This window comes from Prinia subflava, chromosome 3 (genome assembly GCF_021018805.1).
Source record: "Prinia subflava isolate CZ2003 ecotype Zambia chromosome 3, Cam_Psub_1.2, whole genome shotgun sequence".
Classification (NCBI taxonomy): domain Eukaryota; kingdom Metazoa; phylum Chordata; class Aves; order Passeriformes; family Cisticolidae; genus Prinia; species Prinia subflava.
The window spans coordinates 83,199,586-83,217,955 of NC_086249.1; the positions used below are offsets into that span (position 1 = coordinate 83,199,586).

Sequence of the window (18,370 nt, forward strand, 5' to 3'; positions counted from 1 at the left end):
ACCTTTGGGAAAGGGTGAGTCTGTTGTTTTAGGAGAAGTTGCCATAGAGGAAAATGAGAAGATGAATGTGTTTCAGGGAGAAGGTGAATCTGCTGTCTTTCCTCTGCCTTCTCATGCTGTGTCCTCCACTGAGGCTTATACTATGGTTTATTGTCATGTGGATTTGAACACTCCTTCAGGAGCTTCAATTTGCACTGCAGCTCCACTAAGTTTTTGCCAGCTGTGAGAAGGGGAGATGAGGCTGAGGCTGGTCCCCAAGCTTGGCTTCTGCAGCCCCAGCTCCAACCATCTACCTAGATTCAAGGTATGGTTGGATAGACTGGGTATTTGTAACCAGATAACAGTAAATACAACTGGAAGAAAAGTAGGCTGCAATTAAAAAGAACAAAGACTAGAGTGTCATTAAAGACTGGAAAAAAAAATCTTACAGAAGGAACTTTACTCTTTCTACTATGAAGACGTGAACACAAAACAGGAGTGAGGTGAGAACTTCAAGGGGCCATTGTGTATGGCACGAGAAGCATTTCTTTAGAGAAATTTCTCCAAGAAACAACTCAGCATTTGCTGTCAGTTGCAAACACAGATAGCAGCAATGTCCTGATTCTCTGAACATTTGGATTTGACCAGCTTTCCTTTTGGGAATGAAGAAGAAGGTGTCATTTGCAGGTGTCCTCGCAGCCCTGGGAGCAGCTCAGATGAGAGGCAGGAGGTTGCAGGCTAGATGCTGCTCCCCTACCACTACAGTGGATGATGCTTCTGCTGTTTTATTTTTCTGTTCCCACTGGATTTTAGATGTATCTGAGCCCAGTGAATGTTGCAGGGTTGAGCCCAGCCAAAACAGAGCAGAGGAAAACCTAAAACCACAGTCTCTTTCCAGTAGGCCTGCTAGGTGGATGCACTGATTTGTGCTAGGTTGCCTTTTGCCCCGAGAAACTGCCCCTGTGAAGCAGAATTCAACTCTCCTGTGCCTTTGTGCCTATCCTTACGAGTCCTGAACCAAAAGCCATGCAGACAGTAGCACAGGGCTTCCAGATGCCCTGCACCTGGAGACCTGGCACAAATCACCAAAGCCTGGATGAATCTCCACACATCCTGACAGTGTCTCTCTGTCTGTAGCACAGAGCCCCAGGAGATACCAGTGGGCATATTTTGCAAAAATCCCTTTTTTTAAAAACAGAAGTTACTGGATTAAGACAACAAATAAAGCTAAGCATCTTTTCCTTAAATGCTGTATCTTAAGACTACAACTGAAGCAATGACAACAAGTGAAGTAGAAGCACATATAAATAAAGAGCAGACATTTCTTCAGACCTTTACTCTTTTCATAGTTTGCAACCGTGTTTACCACTTCAGTGAATTCACTTCATTCAGCAGATGCTGATGTGCACTCAGTAGCAGCAATCCAAAGAAAATGCTTTTAATTTGCCTGTTTTTAAACCTGTCAAAAACAGAGGGTGAATTTCCAGAGGATGGCAGGGCTGGCTGCAGACCCTTGCAGGGCTGCTCCTACCTGAGTTCCAGGCGCCCTGCAAGTGACAGCTCTGAGGCACCTGGGCTGGAGAGTCACTGCAGCAGCAGGCTCTGACAGACTGCCTCAGGCACTCTGACAAGTGCAAACACGCAATACATCTATTGTGCATGCAATGAGTCACCTCCGACAGAAAGCGTGGCCCGTGCCAGATTATACAGAGGTTTTTGAAAATAAATATTCCCATTGAGGATTAGCATGAGACCAGAAGCTATGCCAGATTTGACTAGACTCTAAAGGCCAATCTTGTTCCTTAAATCAGATGTTTAACAGGGGTTGTGACATCTGAAGAGATCAGCAGACACAAAATACAGGCAGTGTATGCTAAATCAGAATGAAGTGTATCATTTCAGAGAGGTAAAATACAGAGAGATAAAATATGATTTTTGAAGTGTAAAATTCTGTAAATCCCTTTTTCCAGTACTTTTTCACATCTTGCACAATTAACCACAAGCAGTAAAATATAATTTATATTTTGTAGAATATCCTTTTTCTCTTTTTGAGTATCTGTTTAAAGGGAGGCTAACCTCCTTAGTAAGAGGAGTTACTTCCTGCCCTGAGGTAAAACTGAGAGTGGTAAGCAAGTCCATAAAATCTGCCCTCACCTTCCCAATCTAGATAGGAAGCAACACACAAAGAGCTTCTTGTCAGTGGCACCTGACTGCTTCTCTACTGTGGTATTTTCACATTTTCAGCTTTTCTAACCTATGCAGTTAGCTTTGTTTAACCACCTATTTTTTCTTTCACATTTGGCAACTTGCAATTCAAGGTCATTCAGTTAATAAGGAGCATGAAAAACATGAAGTTGGTAGTTTTGCAACAGATATTTTCATGAACTCTAGTGAGCATCTTACAGCATCAGTTTTTGATTTTCAGTCATTAGTGGGAAGTGGCAGGAGGCACTTGCCAAACTTCATGTGCTGGATGATGAGGGTAAGGCAGTAACAGCTGGAGGGAGCCCCATGGGAAGCTGTGTCTCAGGGGAGGGCTTGTTTGTCCTCAGCTTCCTCAGGTTGCCATTGGGTTATTGTAATGGAAAGCAGATCATGAGCAGCTCATGGTCAGGCCATGGGAGTATAACCATTACAGTCCCCATGGCATGGTAACCCCAGGATCATCTGACTTCCATGGAGACATCAGGACTTCTGCTGTAAACAACTGTGTTCCTTGCCTCCCACCTACACTGTGACTTTCCTACCACCTCTCCCTCCACTCAGACGTGGAGTCAAGCTTGAGGAATGCAATGGGAATGGGAACTGATGGCCGGCTGTGTGGAGGGAGTGTAGGGAACTGCATCTTCTGAGGTTTGTGATAGCAGAACAAGCACATGACCTGCCACCACATCTCTTGCCTGACCTATTCTTAGAGATGGGTGGATGGAAAAGGCTGAGTCACTGTCTCAGCTGCAGAAGACCAAGCTGTACAGAAGGAGCCTGCCAGCCAGGGCTCCAAGCCATACAGGATAGGAGCTGCCCTATTTCTCAGTGCTCTTCGTGGCAGGTGGCTAATCCCCTCCACCCCATTTCCTTTCCTCTGTCTCATTCCTCTCCAGTCCCCAAAACGAAGAACAGACTATCAGCCACAACATAATGCCAGAAATTGTAAACAGTTCCTTTTCAGGAGGGATTTCAGGTTTTGCAGGCGTGGTTCCCTCTTGCTTTAGTGAAAATCACATAGAATCACAGAACTATTGAATCATTTAGGTTGGAAAAGATCTCTAAAATCATCAAATGTGTGTATCCATGCATGTATGTGGTAACTTTTCATCATTCTGATCTGATCAGCTCATCATGGCCCTCAGATCCCTTGGCCCTCATCTTTGAGATAAGTGCCTGCTACATAACAAGGTATTCACTACAAGGCATTTCCTCAAATCTACAAGCCTATGAGAAAGTAAGATGAAACAAAACCAACTTTTTTCTGAAAAAGAATAATTGTTTTAACACTCTTAGCAGTCTAGTGCAAGTCCACCTATTGCAAATTATATAGCATTGAACTTGAGATTCAAGAACAATTTACAGGAAAAAATGTTACTTACACGGCTTCCTTTTTCAGGGAAACACTGACATCCTCCACTGCAGTCTCTGCCTCCACATGGTCCTGTGTATTTCTTTCCACCCTGCAAACCAGAACACACATAACACAAAAGTTAAAAGCTATTAGCTTGAATATCTAAAACAGTTTTGATTAGCAGACTTGCTAGGAACTGCTAAAGCAAAGACCAAGATCAGATCTAGGATTTAGAGCTGAAACTTCTTTAATATATGCTTAGAAGCAGCCATGAGTGCCTGTCCAGTTCTTGGAGATCAACATCAAGAAATACAGTGTTACTTCATTTATTTCCCTCCACATTTTCAAAACACTGCAGCTCGATGCAGAGCAGTATCTCACATATCTTTTTGACACATGCAATAGATATCGTATCACAGAAGTGCAGCTGCTTGGATTCCTTAGGGACGTGGACTAAGTCCTAGGTCACAATGCAGCACATCCTCCTATGCATGCTCCAAATGGTTGCTGTACTTTGAAATATTTATTGGTGGACATAAAGGAAGATATAGGTGTCATGTTCAAAATTGTGAGCCGAACTCCTGCTTTCTCCTCTTCTATGGCTGCCCTAAACCAGGACACTGCCTATTCTGGAGGAACAAAAAATTTGCTAGCAGTCAACCACTGTGATTTAGAAGTCACTCCCAGCGTAAGAAAATGTCTTCAGTTACACCTCTCCTGCCTGACCAGAACCACGTTGGCCTGGGCCACAAATATATGGATTGCAGAATATGCACCACTCCACACAAATCCTTGGATGGACTTCAACAGGCAGGCAAACACAGATTATATTCCATGCAAGTGCCTGCACAGACAGTCTTGTTCAGAAACCTGAACAGCAAAGATGCTGTGCATGTTGTGGTGTGACTTCTATAAATGTAACTTAATGATTAGGAATGTTGTGAAGACCAGCCTGCAGCCCACCCACCTAAGCTCAGGGTTTTGAACCCCTGAAAATGACCCAGCAGCCTAGTAAGTGATCTGGGAGAGGAGGAAGGGATTTCTCATCACTATTTCTGAACCTGACTTGGTCCACAGTGAATAATTAATACAGTCAGAAGAAAAAGAGAGAAGGACTAAGTCTAGTGGCTACAAGAAACCAGGGTCCCTCATTCAGGGCATTTCACATGCACTGCTCCTCAGACGAAACCTCAGGGCAACCCAGCTGCAGGGTACAGTCAGGCTCCATGTCACTTGCTCCCCTCTTGGCTAAATCAAATGGCTAAATTCACTTTTCTGCCTCCTTCATAGCTTGAACCCATCATCTCTTGAAAAGGAGGTGAAAGGGGTACAAACAAGGCTCAAAACAGGATGAATGCTCTGAACTGCTATGCTGTTTCATAAATAGACAGTGATGCTGCCATTCCTGCCTCTAGGGCTGACTTAAGGAGCTAAAACACAGACAGGGGACCAAAGCTGCCATGCTTAGAATCTTTCATGTGGCTCTAAGCAATCCTCTACTCAACACCTGACATTTTTCAGTCACATTTCTCAGGTGTCCATTTCTGCCCTTACAATACCTGAAAACACAGCTTTGGGATTTGGATACCTCCTTGGCAGTCAAATCAACAGGTTGGTCCATTTTTTAGTTAAATATCTGGATGATCACAAATGCACTATTTCAATGGAGTTTATTTCTCATGAACCTTTTTGCAGATGAAATGTGCATCTTTTTCTCAGTATCCTTCATTTTACGGAGTTTGCCCCATATTTCTGAAATTGAGTATAGTTCTAATAATTTTTATGTATGCCATGCAGATGTATGGCCTGTGTGATCATATTCCTCTGGAGGATGTGGGTATACTTTAAGGAGCACTGTGCTATGTAGTGCTGCAGCTGGTAACATTCAATTTTAAACTTTTAAAATCTGCTTTTGTTGGTGCTGTAAACAACAGCATAACCCAACCTAAGAGTAACAGACAGATACAGTAATTTGATCATTTCAGTAATTTCAGTTTTGCCTACTGAGAAAAAAATAATGAGAACAGTAAGTTTATTTCTTTAACTGGCAGAGTGACTCTAAATTTGGTAAACTGTTGACAAGGAGAAAATAGAAAATGAATCAGAACCATGGTATGATATTTGTGCACTTGTAAGAAAAAAATGGAAGAGGCTGCTAATGCTTATTTCAAATGGAAGTTCAAGGTCTATTGTTTGTGTACTATCCACCATCCAATATTTTAATTTGCATGCTGTAACAATACCAGCAGCTAATACGGGGACTCAATTGTTTTCTTCCACAATTTTAGGAAGCTGGGTTTTTTCATTATTTTCTCATTTTGTATCCTTTTATGCACACAGATTCTGCAGATAATGAAAAGAAAAAACTGGAAGATTCTCCAAAGGTAGGGAACATAATGGGAAAGCATTTGAGACTCGCAGTAATATACCTCTTCTTGATTATACTTGGGCTTTCCTTATTACCTAATCTCTACCTCTTCACTTTTCAACTGCTAATGGAATGACTCTGGGAACTTTTAGTCATATCCAGCATTTTCTACTATATCCCACTATCTAGAATACATATAATTTCTTGAAGATCATTGCACTGTTGTTTGATCTTACATTACTGGGGGTTACAGTCTAAACCACTATGGTTTACAACCTTATTAATGTTCAAAAAATGAGCCTGTTAAGGATTCTTGTAAAACTTTGTTAAAAAGTACCCATGGCCACACAACTGAGATGAAGAGAAATCAAATGGACATAAATCAGTCAATAATTAGAATGGAAAAAGGCCTGAAAGTTTCAAATTCAGCAATGGACAATGTACTTTGAAGTGCTCAACTATTTAAGTCCTGAGGAAAACAGATTTCTGGGAACATAACAGCAATGGTGACATCCCAGTGTGGTTGTTTTGATGTGAGCAAGAGCCTTTTTGGTCAGAGAACAGTCAGATCTAGGACATAATTCATCCCATCCTTATACTGGCATTTAAACTGATTGACTGCATCTCTCCCAGGAAGTTCCTACTGCTTTGTCTCAGCCACGAAGGTGGGTGGAGGTGACTAGCTTACAGAGATCCACCCCCTGTAGAAAGTGTAAGCATGGGGAGATGAATCTCGTGATTTGCTGAGTCTGCAGTTAAATGAGGAAAAGTGTGCCCACACCAGCACAATATTCTAGGATTGGTGTAATCAAGCTAGAAGAACTGGCCCTCAATTATGAAGGTATCTGCTGAGAAGGCTTTCAGTTCCAAGTCTTTCTCATGTTTTAGATGATGCATAATCCTACTAATCTCTAAGAGGTACAGAGTCTAGGCAGAGCCTAGAAATGGGGCTTAGAGGATCTAACGTAAGATTTACGCAATATAGGCACAACATCTGGCTGCTGCTCTAGATCACCCAGAGAATCTCATCAGATCTGTTTCAGATACCAGAGCTAAACCTCATCATAGAAGGGTAAGGGGATTAGAGATGTAGCACAGGGTAACTGGCTGTGTCTACCGAGCAGATGTCCAGCTTCACATGAGGTGAATCCTGTGCCAGGTGTCCAAGTCTCACCCTCACAGGAAGCTACACCCTTTGATGGGAACACTGAGTGTGAAGAACACTATTTAAGAGCAGATGTATGTGCAAACACAAAACGAGCTATACCACTGCATAAGGTGAGGTGCTGCTTAATTAGAATCAGGTTAGAGAATCAAGAGTAAAGTATGATAATTCTGTCCAGAAATGTGTAACATTAATGTTCCCAATGAGACCCACAGGCTCCAAATGCAGCCCTTGAAGGCAAGGCTGTCTCATTCAGCCAACTGTAATGGTAATATTGTATTAGAGAAAATATTGACAAGGTAATAGTGTCAGAAACACTAACTTTTGAGTGTAAAAAAAAAATGGGACCAATGAGAGAAAAGAAATTAAGAGGAGGTTGTTAGGTTGGGAGGAGTATAAGCAGGGAAATGGTAGTGGAAGGACGGTAAAAACTTGGAAAATAAAATAAAAAAAAATATATGAAGAGGGCATCAAATTAGGTGAAGAATGAAGGTAGTGAGGATATACTAAGACCAAGCGCAGGGACATCTGCAGGCAGTAATGATGCTGACTTGTGAGCACAAGAGCACTGGTAGCCCCCATGGAGAAAGACCACAGGTCTCTCGACCAGGCATGTCCCCGTGGGAAGGTGCGGTAAGAAGGGATGAGCTTGTAAGGAAGGATAGGCTTACTCCTGAATACCAGCTGCAGAAGCAAAGGCAGTAGAATTGCAACTTAATAGCCCTTTTGTGTAATTTATCAGATTTTTCACAGTGATTTTGTACAATTGCTAATAACAACAAGATACAGAATGTAATTCAATGTTTCTTGCAGAATTACTACTAATAACAACAGTGATATGCTACTTTGCCAAATAAAGAAATACTAGGTTCTTAGAGGTGTTTTCTTTAATCAGCAAATCTTAAGCTACATCTAACACTGCTCAGGTCCACGCTGTTCAAAGTAGGCATCTCCACAGCTGGCTTATGCAGCCACTCTGCTGGGATGAATATATTTATCATGTTCAAGGAACATGAACACTACTCAAACAAAAGCAAGAGAAAACATGTGCGTGCCACCTATATTTGTAAAGCTTGCATATTTGCCTAGTGTAAATACTTCTCATTTTTATGTATAGCAAGCATAAAATGTGGGTGTCCCAACATAAAACTTCTTCTGCCCTTTTGCTTTCTCATTGGTTTTTTTTGTCTCTGAACAATATTATTTCTTATTTACACATCTTCAGCCAAAAATAGACAACTTAAATGCAGTTTCCTTCAGCCACACTCTTAAAAAACCCAGGAATATATATACACTTTTCTTTAAACTTTTCCACACATTAATGATTTATGTGTTGCTCATCTTGGCCACATTTGTGTAGTTGTCATTTCTGCATGCCCATTCAAGTACCTTCACTTCAAGGGGTGGTATTCTAACAAAGAACAAAGGCAACCAGAGACAGACCTCAAAGTACAATTCTATGAGTACAGAAAGACCAGGAAATATAAGCCATTTCCTTACATACAGCTAAAAAAATAATTACGGAAATTATAATGAAAATATTGCAACTTGGAATCAAAGACTCCATACACCGACATCTTCTTTGATAATGTTTCGTACATTGTAGTTGTGCATTAACTTCTGTGCTGACAAGCCCCATTCTCTTCCCCTAAGTTTCACCAAGACACGTTTTAGAAGGTTTTAGGAGCTTGCTGAAACACTGAACTACGACTGGAGGTGCTGACATACTGCATGCCTCTGCAGTGGGTCAGTGAACAGCACACTGGAGCAGCACACTCAGATGCTTCAAGTGAAGCTTCAGCCTGGAAGTCCCGAGGGAATTCCTGGCATGCCTGAGAGTCAGCCCTCTGTGTCAGTGCCAGGGAGACCAGAGCAGGTCACACCTCCAGTATGAACCTCTGCTTTCACATTCGACCTTCAGCTGTTGATACCGACATTAATTTCAAATTCAGTTTATACAGCCCTGACTTAGAAACCTTTTTTGCTTCCTTCAAAAGAAAGAAGAAAAAATAACTTAGCAGTATGACAGAGTACTCTTGCTGCTGATGATCACCAGACAGAGAACTTCATCGGATTCAAATGTGACAGCACAGTTGTATTCTCTCAAACCCAACATTTTACTCCTTTAAGAGCTGAAAACATTTGTTGCCTGTTGCCAAACTTATTTCTCTAGAAATATGTATAAACAACCACTCAAAACGAGTATTGAGAATGCTGTCAGCAGAGAAGGCCTGGATTGCCCAGAAACAAGCTTGGTCTCTCCTCAGAGCTACAGTGATGCCAAAGATGGAATCAGCCATCTGAAACTGCCTGCTAACAGTCCAGTATCTACTTGTGCATGGGACAGTAAGACCACTGTGAAGACCTTAATTGTCCAGGGAAAGGGAGAGATAATTGGCACAGTCAGAGAGGAAGGAAAAGATGTGGGTGTGGATCCTCTCTCCAACTGTTCTGAGAATTATTTCGCTAAGAACTAATTCTTTCTTTCATATTTGAATGGGAGCCAGAACCTTTTCCAGACTGGATGCATGGCAACTAGAATAATTTACTGTGTGACCTCAAAATCTTATGAATGTTTACACTTCCCACCTAAAGTAGGGGGGGCCATGTATTTACATATCCTTCAATGAAAAAAAATCTGGAGGAGGAAACTAGTCCTAGGAAGAACACAGATACCACCAGCTGCATGAAGAGAGCTGTTCTCCTAACCACCGCCTAATGGAGTCTTCCCAATGCCATGAGAAGAGCTACACTTGTGGCAATCAATGACTTATTATAAACTGGTGTGACGTTTCACATGCCACCTCCCTCCTAGGCAGTGTATCAAGAAAACTGGGAAGCAGGATGCCAAGGAAGCAAGAGGCTTCCTTCAGCTCTGAGTCCTGATGGGCACAGGAATATCAACAAAGGAGAAGTATCCAAAGGCACTACTGCTCCCAGGGACTGAGATGCCTTTGTTTGATGTCTGGGGTGAGGCAAGGATGGGAAAGAATTTAAAGTCTCCAATGCTGAGAAGACCCAAACAGACAGAAAGTTGTCTTCTCAAGTGTGTCTCAGCAAGTATGTTGGAACCAGAGATAGGAAACATGAATACTGTATCTCTCAGAAGTGAAGCTATAAAAGACTTTCCTCTTATGGACTTGCTTGTGACTTGATTATATGAACTTTCTGGCATACAGCCTTGATATGAAGGCTGTATAATTTCATTTCAAAGTGAAACTTCACAGCTCCACATGTTCACTTTATCTGAGGTACTATTTACTACCTCTATTCAATTTAAAAAGTTCTCTTGTTGCCATCTGGAGACACTGCCTTGGAAGAAGCCAGATATGATACAGTGTGAACTTATCCACCACATTTTCGTAAAACCATTTCTAATTTTGTGGCTTTCATCCAAACACATATTTACCCAGAAAACCAGATGAAATGCAGAAAGAGCTGCTGTGATATAGTAGGCATTGTTAAAAAAATTAAAAGGTCTTTAAGAGGCCAGGCAAAGAGTAATGCTTAAAATCTGCCCACATATACAGCACAGATATTTGAATAACCGTCCAGGGGTCTTGTTTAGTTGTCTAACATGAATTTTTTTGCAAATAGCACATTTTGAAGCAAGCAGCATATGTTGTGACAACATTTTCTGTCAAGAAGTCTGAGAATGGAAGTCTGATATTTTACAGGAAATGATGTTTGATTCAGCCATATTTTTCCTTTTTTTTCAGTCACAGAGATCATTATATCTTATGCTACAGAAGAGACTAGAATATAAGCTAGGGAAACCCAGTAAACACTTTAAAATGTCAAACAATTTTAAAAAATCACCTCTGTAGAGGTGCTTATTTTTAAGAATCTGTAATGCCATGGGAAAGGGAATCCTAAAAGGCTGCCCCAGGTCTCTGCATGAAAGTGGTCCAGCTTTCAGGAGCTAATGAAAGAAGGTTAAGATGCAGAAAACTTTTTCTGGAACAAAACTGCATCCAGAAAAGGAAGAAAAATATCATCTGGCACTTGCCTATTTGAGACAGGTAGCTTACCTGCCTAAAGAAATGACAAAATTTGTCTTAGTCATCAGCAAAGGCTTGAATATATGGTAGCAGGAGACAGGTGATGCTGCAGGAAAACTAAGCTCTTTGAAGGGTGTGCAACCATGCTTAAAAATGTCTTTTACATCTTACAAAGAGGCAAATATTACACAGCCATGAACTGATATCTACGACCCACAACAATTACGAAGAGAGAATAAAAGGGTTGAATTGGGCCAGAACTGGGTTTACCTGCAGAAAAAAGATCCCACTGGTATAAGCCCAGAAAGACTTTGAAGCTGGAAATGTATTAATAAAGGTAAGCAAAGATACCTACATTAATTATTACTATTAGTTAAGGCAAGCCCATTGGCTTCCTTGATTATAATGAGAACTCAGATACCTCCTGAATATGTAGATACCTAAATTTAGGTGACTTCAGGTCACCTGGTTCCTTGTTCAAATGGGATTTTTTAGCTAAATCAGAGAGAAAGGTAAAGGATGCAGCAGTATCTAGAGTAAAATCTGTATTGGTAAGTTAAAATTTGATGTCCTATTAAACTTGATCTCATCTTTGTAAATCCATACTTTTAGAGATGAGTATTATTTCAGTATTATCTCTTCTTATGAAACAACAGACTCTCATCTAACATTCAACATGGCATTCCTCATCTAAAAGGACTGTTTAGACTCAGAGTGCCGGACATGTTAACATGAGTCCTTGTTCTCAACATCCCATCCCTGCAAATTAAATGCATCTCCACAGAAGCTACTTAGGTGGTTTCAAAAACAGTATTACACAAGTCAGAAGAAGTGTTTTCTAGTTATCAGCAATTAAAAAAGTCTTTAGATTTAATTCTGTGATTTTTTGGTGACTTACCAAAGTAGATGTAATCACTTAGTAGGGAGGCTGGGACACTGAAAAGCACAAACTGTTTATCTTTTAATTTTTATTCTAATATTTTGCTTATGCAAACCACTGTGCACTTTGTATTTGATCTGTCCAAGGCTTATGCAAGGTGCAAGTTAGTGGACAGTGTTATCTTGATATGTGCAGTTACACTGGAATATTTTCCATAAAGGAATGAAGTCAAAGACATGATCAACTCTTAATCTGAATTTGGCTTTTGTGCAGTATCTTATATTACTGGAATAAAACCTCCTTTTCCCATCTCTAAGAACAGAAAGACATTTGTTCACATACTAGTAGCATAATACTGAAACACAGCATTCACTCATTAAAGTAGCAATTTCTATATTTAACTACTTCTGGTTTCCGAAGTCTAGTCATTTTCAGATTTGGAAAGACATCCAAATAATGATATCATTTGCTTGAAACAATAGAAAGTCTGGATACTAGTCTATATATGGAGATTTTTTTTTAGTCTATTTATAAACCACGCCAGTTATTTGACCTGTCTAGTTTACTCACCTACGTAAATTGGCAGACTCAGGAAACTTAAGAACATATTATTCTTTGAGACTGGTAAACCTTAAAGGTTGCTAATCATACTTCAGAGAGGCAACCAGTATTTCTGAAATCACATCTGTGCCTATTACACTAAGAAGAAACCAACCTGCCAGTGTAGCAAAGATTTTTTTTCCTTTTGAAGCAGCAGCAGTGCAATTGCATTAGCTGTGCTCATGGGGAGGGGACTGACAGAAACCAGCTGTACAGCTGTTTGCATGGCTGCAGCTGCAGCATCTGTATTTTTTTTAGTGGAGTGCAATGGTGCCAGGGTCTCCTGAAATGTGAGCATAACCACTGAGATTTTATACCTGTTTCATGTGTTGTGTAATTACTTAAAAACATTTGATTGTGTATGAACTGCTTTTATCAGTTGGATTAGTTAACTTTGTTTTCCTCTGATAACTGTTTACAGACATCGTTCTGTTTACAGCCATGGTTCAGACATGCTGATCTGGTTCTGAAGTGAATACTTAAAAGATCCTGGGAGTTCTTTTTTCCCTTGGGAGGCATGACGTTGGCAATGGTTTTCAATGGCCTTTTAAAATCTTGTGCCTGCAGAATCAGATATAATAAAGAAAGCAAGAAAGCTGAATTTAAATTCTTCCTGCAGAATTATATAAATTGCAATTAGAAATAACTACCAAGAACCGGAAGGATGGAACTATCCCTGACAGCATGATTTGGAAGGAATGGATTTGCACAGGTTCATCAGTGATGGCACAGATTGGCTGACACTGCATTTATCATACATGCTGATGGGTAAGCCCAGTCCAGTATAATGTTTACAGCCCTGGCTCAATTTTCAGAGCTGGCTGTTGGACAAATGACTGTCGTGGAAATATTAAATGTGGAAATTTGCTATGCAATTTTTCAGAACTGCTTCTTGGGACTGGACTGGTATTTCCTTAAAAGTAAGAAGAATGGGTAAGAGATTTGCAAACTGGAAAAAGAACTGCATTTGATGATGGAAGTGTTTACAGCTCACTGCTTGGTCAGATGCTTCACCCACCATTTCCTTTCTAATTCAGCCAAGAAAAAGCCCATGAGAATTAGATTTCTTACTGATCCATTTCACTTTCCAGTTTTGATTGCAAAATTCAGCCTCCTCCCTGAGCTTTATTGCCTCTGCTCCAAGGCGATCACTGTTGCCACTGATGAAAGCCTTGGGTACAGGTTTAGCAAATAAAGAAGCTACATAGAGGATGTGATTATATGATTATATGCAGACATCTGTGAAAGTTTTGGTATTTTCAATGAGGTTAAGGAAGATAATCTAACATACAGAAGAACGTATTCAGAAATAAAAGATCAATGCTTTTCTTCTGGAAGTCAACTATCATTGATAATCTCTTTTCTCACCTATATACTTTTGATTAGCAAAATGCCTTAAAACATTTGCTCATAAAACTCACATGACATCTTTCTTTCTTCTGCCAAAAAGCTCTTTTAGTTACTTACCTAGTTAGGGGTCAAAATCTATATCTCAGTATAATGTATTTGTATCTGTAGATTACAAAATCAGAAACCTGGAATGGCTGAATTGTTATCCTGTATCCTAAAAAATAAATGACATCTTATTCTTTGGATATTTCTTCATCCTGCATACCTGTTTCCACATATTTTTAATGGTGAGACTGGGAAGGTTTGTTTGTTTTATTTTATTTTTTTTTTTTGGAAAGGGGGGGAACGGGGGAGGCTTCACTTCTTTCAAAATATCCCTTTGACTACACAAGAATATTACCACAGCCATACTGTGAAACATTGGCTCATGAGACAGTAACATGGAAATTACATTTCTTTACTCAATGAAAAAAAGGTTCATCTTTCCGATATTACCGCTGACTTGTGACGTACAACATCTCTGGTTCAGTGTGGCAGCTGAGCCGATTTCTGCAATGTTGCAGAACTGGGTTAAATGCACTTTCCCAGAGTGTGATGAGTCACTGGTTCAGCTTGGTCTAGGACCCAGATCTTCCTGCTTTCCGGTCCACTTCCCTAACCAACAGACAAACACTGTCTGCATTGCTGCAATAAGTCTTGTCGCTCAGTCTCCACGCCAAAAATGCTCTTATCATAGTACAAACAACTTACATACTGAGATTATAAACAACCAAATATCAAGCTTTAAACTGACTAAAGGGATGTCATTTAGCTTCTCTTTCACATCCTTTTTCATTCTGCAAACAGATCTACAAAATTCAGAAATGCTTAAGAGCCTTGGCAGTAAGGAGTAGAATATACACAAGAGAAAAGTAACACATTTATAGCTCACTGCATGAGAAATGATATGAGCTTGATTCATGATATGAACTTGACTCTTAGAAGTGGAACAAACCCCAGAGTGCTCATCAAGCTCAAAAATCTTAGAAACTGGTAACTGATGCTTCATTCAGAACATATTTCTGTATGGGCTGTACACCCCACCTAACTCAGGAAGAATAGCCCTGAATATGAAATCCATCAGAGGCAATCAGAAGACTGGATGTATGTATTCAGGTTTGCTATAAGCAGCTTTCTATGAAACTCCTCATAGGTGCTGCCAGCTCAACATAATGATATTGAGAAAGAATGCCCAAAGCCCAAGAACGGATCTTAGAAATACTTTTTCAGCAATGATGTGGAAATAACCTGGGGCTGTAATGCTCATGTTCAAGAAAACAACAAAACAACAACAACAATAAATCCAAGCTCGATCTTCTTGCTTTCCTGCTTGAAACCTCACGGATTGTATCTCATGCCTCTGTTCAGAACAGATCTTCAGATTAGAGGCCAGTAATGACACTGTTGGTCGCTTGAGTAGGTACCATCTTATTATGCCACTGGTCTGGCCTCTCTAAGATCTGAAACACAAAAACCCAGTGGCTTTTCTCTGACATAAGAGGCAAGACTCTCCTAAACTCCAAAGCTAGTAGAGGAAAAGAGTTCTCCCCACGTAGATTGAGGACTCAAGGCCCTAGAGAATCATTACTACACATATGGCTCAACCACCATAAAGACCATTCTCCAGTGACCCTTCACTCTACCACACAAAACCACAGCTTCATTTTCAGGCATCAGAAGGTAACAGAAATATCACATGCTTTTCTTGTCTTTCTTTTCTGTGATCAGGGAAAAGTCAATATCTACACTATATTTTGTAAGCAGAATAGATCTCAAACGCATTAAGTTTCCGGGAGGACTCTACTACATATCCCCTTCTGGAATAATCACTCTCTCACCATTTACTTTTATAAAGAAACTCAATGCTTCACTTGCTGAAAGCCTGGTAAAACAGTTTCATTGCTACCTCTTCACTAGATCCTTCTGTGTTTTTCCAACATTTAAGAAATTACTCCAGTTGATTTTTGAAAGACAGGTCTTTCTCATGAAAAGGCAACAGTACCAACATATGCTGGATCAGTCATGAGGTTTTGAGTCGGTCACACTTTGTCAGCAACATCTGTTGTTCATAGAGGTGAATCTCACCAAGCACACATTTGAGGGGCTAAGTTCTGTTCGGTGCCTGCAAGCTGCATAACTGGAACTTCATTTCTCCATCTAACAAGCTGAGCAATAATCCACAGAAAAGTCCCACTCTCTCTTTATATTACTTAATTTGTAGTCTCTTCCCTTTTGTATATTGAAAGGTAAGAAGAGGGTTTGCCTAGTCCTCAGATCCTGGGATCTGTTTACTGAATTGGAAAGCTGGTAAAACAAGTCTTGAAGGCATTTACTCCAAACCCTCCAAACCTCATCAACTTTATTTCCTTAGTGTGTACTTAAACACACACAAGTGTAATTAATTTTCCAGCTGTGAAATATAATAGCTTTTCTTCTGGTTTCTTGTCTTTACTTTTCTGTTTTTCCTGATGAATTGGGTTCCACTCAGGCAAAAGCTTCTCAGTAGCAGGAGATCCCAGATAAGCTGCTAATTTGGTTTCAATTTTAGTGATGCTGGTCAAGTACCATCTTTTAGCACAGCTGGACCATTTCTCTACAGTTCTCACAGTTCTCTGTTCACACAGTGTCCACTAAAGAACATTTATTCTGCCATTCTGATAATTCAAGCATAATATTTCAGTTTCCCTAGACTTTTGTGACTGCTGCCCATTACCTGTTAAGCATACACATGTTCTTTCCTTCTCTCTGTACAACACTTAGGTCACCAGATCATTTGGTTAACTCCCTAAAGTAGATTACAGTCACACTAACATTAAGCTTTATTTTGTGGCATTAGATTCCTGCTACCCACTGCTGCACAGAACACTGGCTTTTTAGTATCTTAGGAGAGTGCTTGTTCCCATTGGTATTCCTGTGCTTCTTTATTACACACAAGCCAGATTTTGAGTTTAGGTTATCACTGATGCAGTAAGGCAAGATAGCGAAAATACAGGCATGACAAAAAGAATCTTTGAAGATCTTAATATGGTAATAATTAAGACCCTTTATGGATTCTCTTCTCCTATTTACTGAGAAAGATAAAGGGTATCTATAGTAATCCATTTCTCAGAAATTCTTGTGACATTTCAATGCCTTGCTTTTTCTTATTAATCCCCAAAAAATCTCCCACTGCAAGTAGCCAGTTGGCCTGAACTCAGTTGTCCCACTGAAGTATCCCTTGATCATGGAAATCCAGCCTCTTGTTGCTTACTGGAGAACTTCCGTACCATTATAAAATGTCATGTTCTTGCCTGTGAATTCCTGCTACAGTGTGAATTAGGGTCCCAAGGCAAGTAAGTTTTTTCTGCTTCTGCTGTTTTTATTATATTTAGGTAAGTAAGAAAACATTATTTCTTGTGTTTTCCTCATTAAGCCACATCAATAATATAAATATCATGTAAAAAAGCTACTCTTAAAATCTCACAATAACAAACCCCTCATCTTCCACACAAATATACTTCTTTAACTCTTACTGTCCCAAACCCCAATATGCTTTTCTTTGTAAAAAAAGCACAAGAAATGTAACTATTATCCCATGCTGGTAACAGTCTAACTCTCCAGTCATATCTTTCTAGCAACAAGGGACCTAGATGAAACAGGACTGAAAACAGTTTATGCCAGATGCTTAAAGAGCAATAGGATACATTATACAAACAATTACTTGGTTTTGTATTTTGATCAGACATGCCTAGCCACCCCTGTTTCACATCTCATCTTTTTTAAACTATTCTATCCTTTCAGGAAGAGAACAGTACAATGCTGATGTGCCTTGCTGTGTCTATTTTGCTGGCAAGAGCTGGCATAGTTGGCAAAAGTGAGGTTAACTTACTTCTCACATCCCCCACTCCCCACCACCCCCCATCCTAGGAACACAGTAGGAAAAACAGAACTGTTCTTTGGAATTGCACATCCGTCAGCCTCCTCCTGGGAAGAGACAGATATTTCTTATCTTGGCTGTTTTACATCACTGAAATGTGAAGGGAGAATTTGAAGGAAGGAAGGAAGTCATAGAAAAGAGAGACCTTTACATTTCAGAGCACTGGAGGGAACTACCAGAAAAAGGGTGGGAGGGTTGGTGGTGGTGGGAAGAGAATGCTGTAGGTAATGAAGAGCTACAGAACCTTCAATGATAGAAAAAAGAAAACTTTTTAAAGAAAATATTTTTGATCTGCTTTCCTTTACCTTTTGGAAGGACATTTAAATAAATACCTTTACATTATTTCAGTCTGTAAACTTCTTATCCTCTGGGATCCTAAAGGAAAGATGTCTCTCTCTAATGTTATTCATGCCTCAAATATAGAAAGAAAAACATCCTTTTTGCACTATTTTGGGACACATTGCCCCTGAAAGTAGGGATTTACAGCTAAATCTAGTATAAATAATGTCATTT

At 40.0% G+C, this 18,370-nt stretch overlaps 1 protein-coding gene across 3 annotated transcripts in view; it reads right to left on the bottom strand.

Annotated features, from left to right (window-relative positions):
* COL4A2 (collagen type IV alpha 2 chain) overlaps nt 1-18,370 on the bottom strand; it is a 140,286-nt gene that overhangs the window by 96,439 nt on the left and 25,477 nt on the right. For all 3 annotated transcript variants that reach the window (XM_063392789.1, XM_063392787.1, XM_063392788.1), the window contains exon 4: nt 3,567-3,647. In XM_063392789.1, the coding sequence (XP_063248859.1) occupies nt 3,567-3,647 (81 nt within the window). The remainder of the gene's footprint in view (nt 1-3,566; nt 3,648-18,370) is intronic.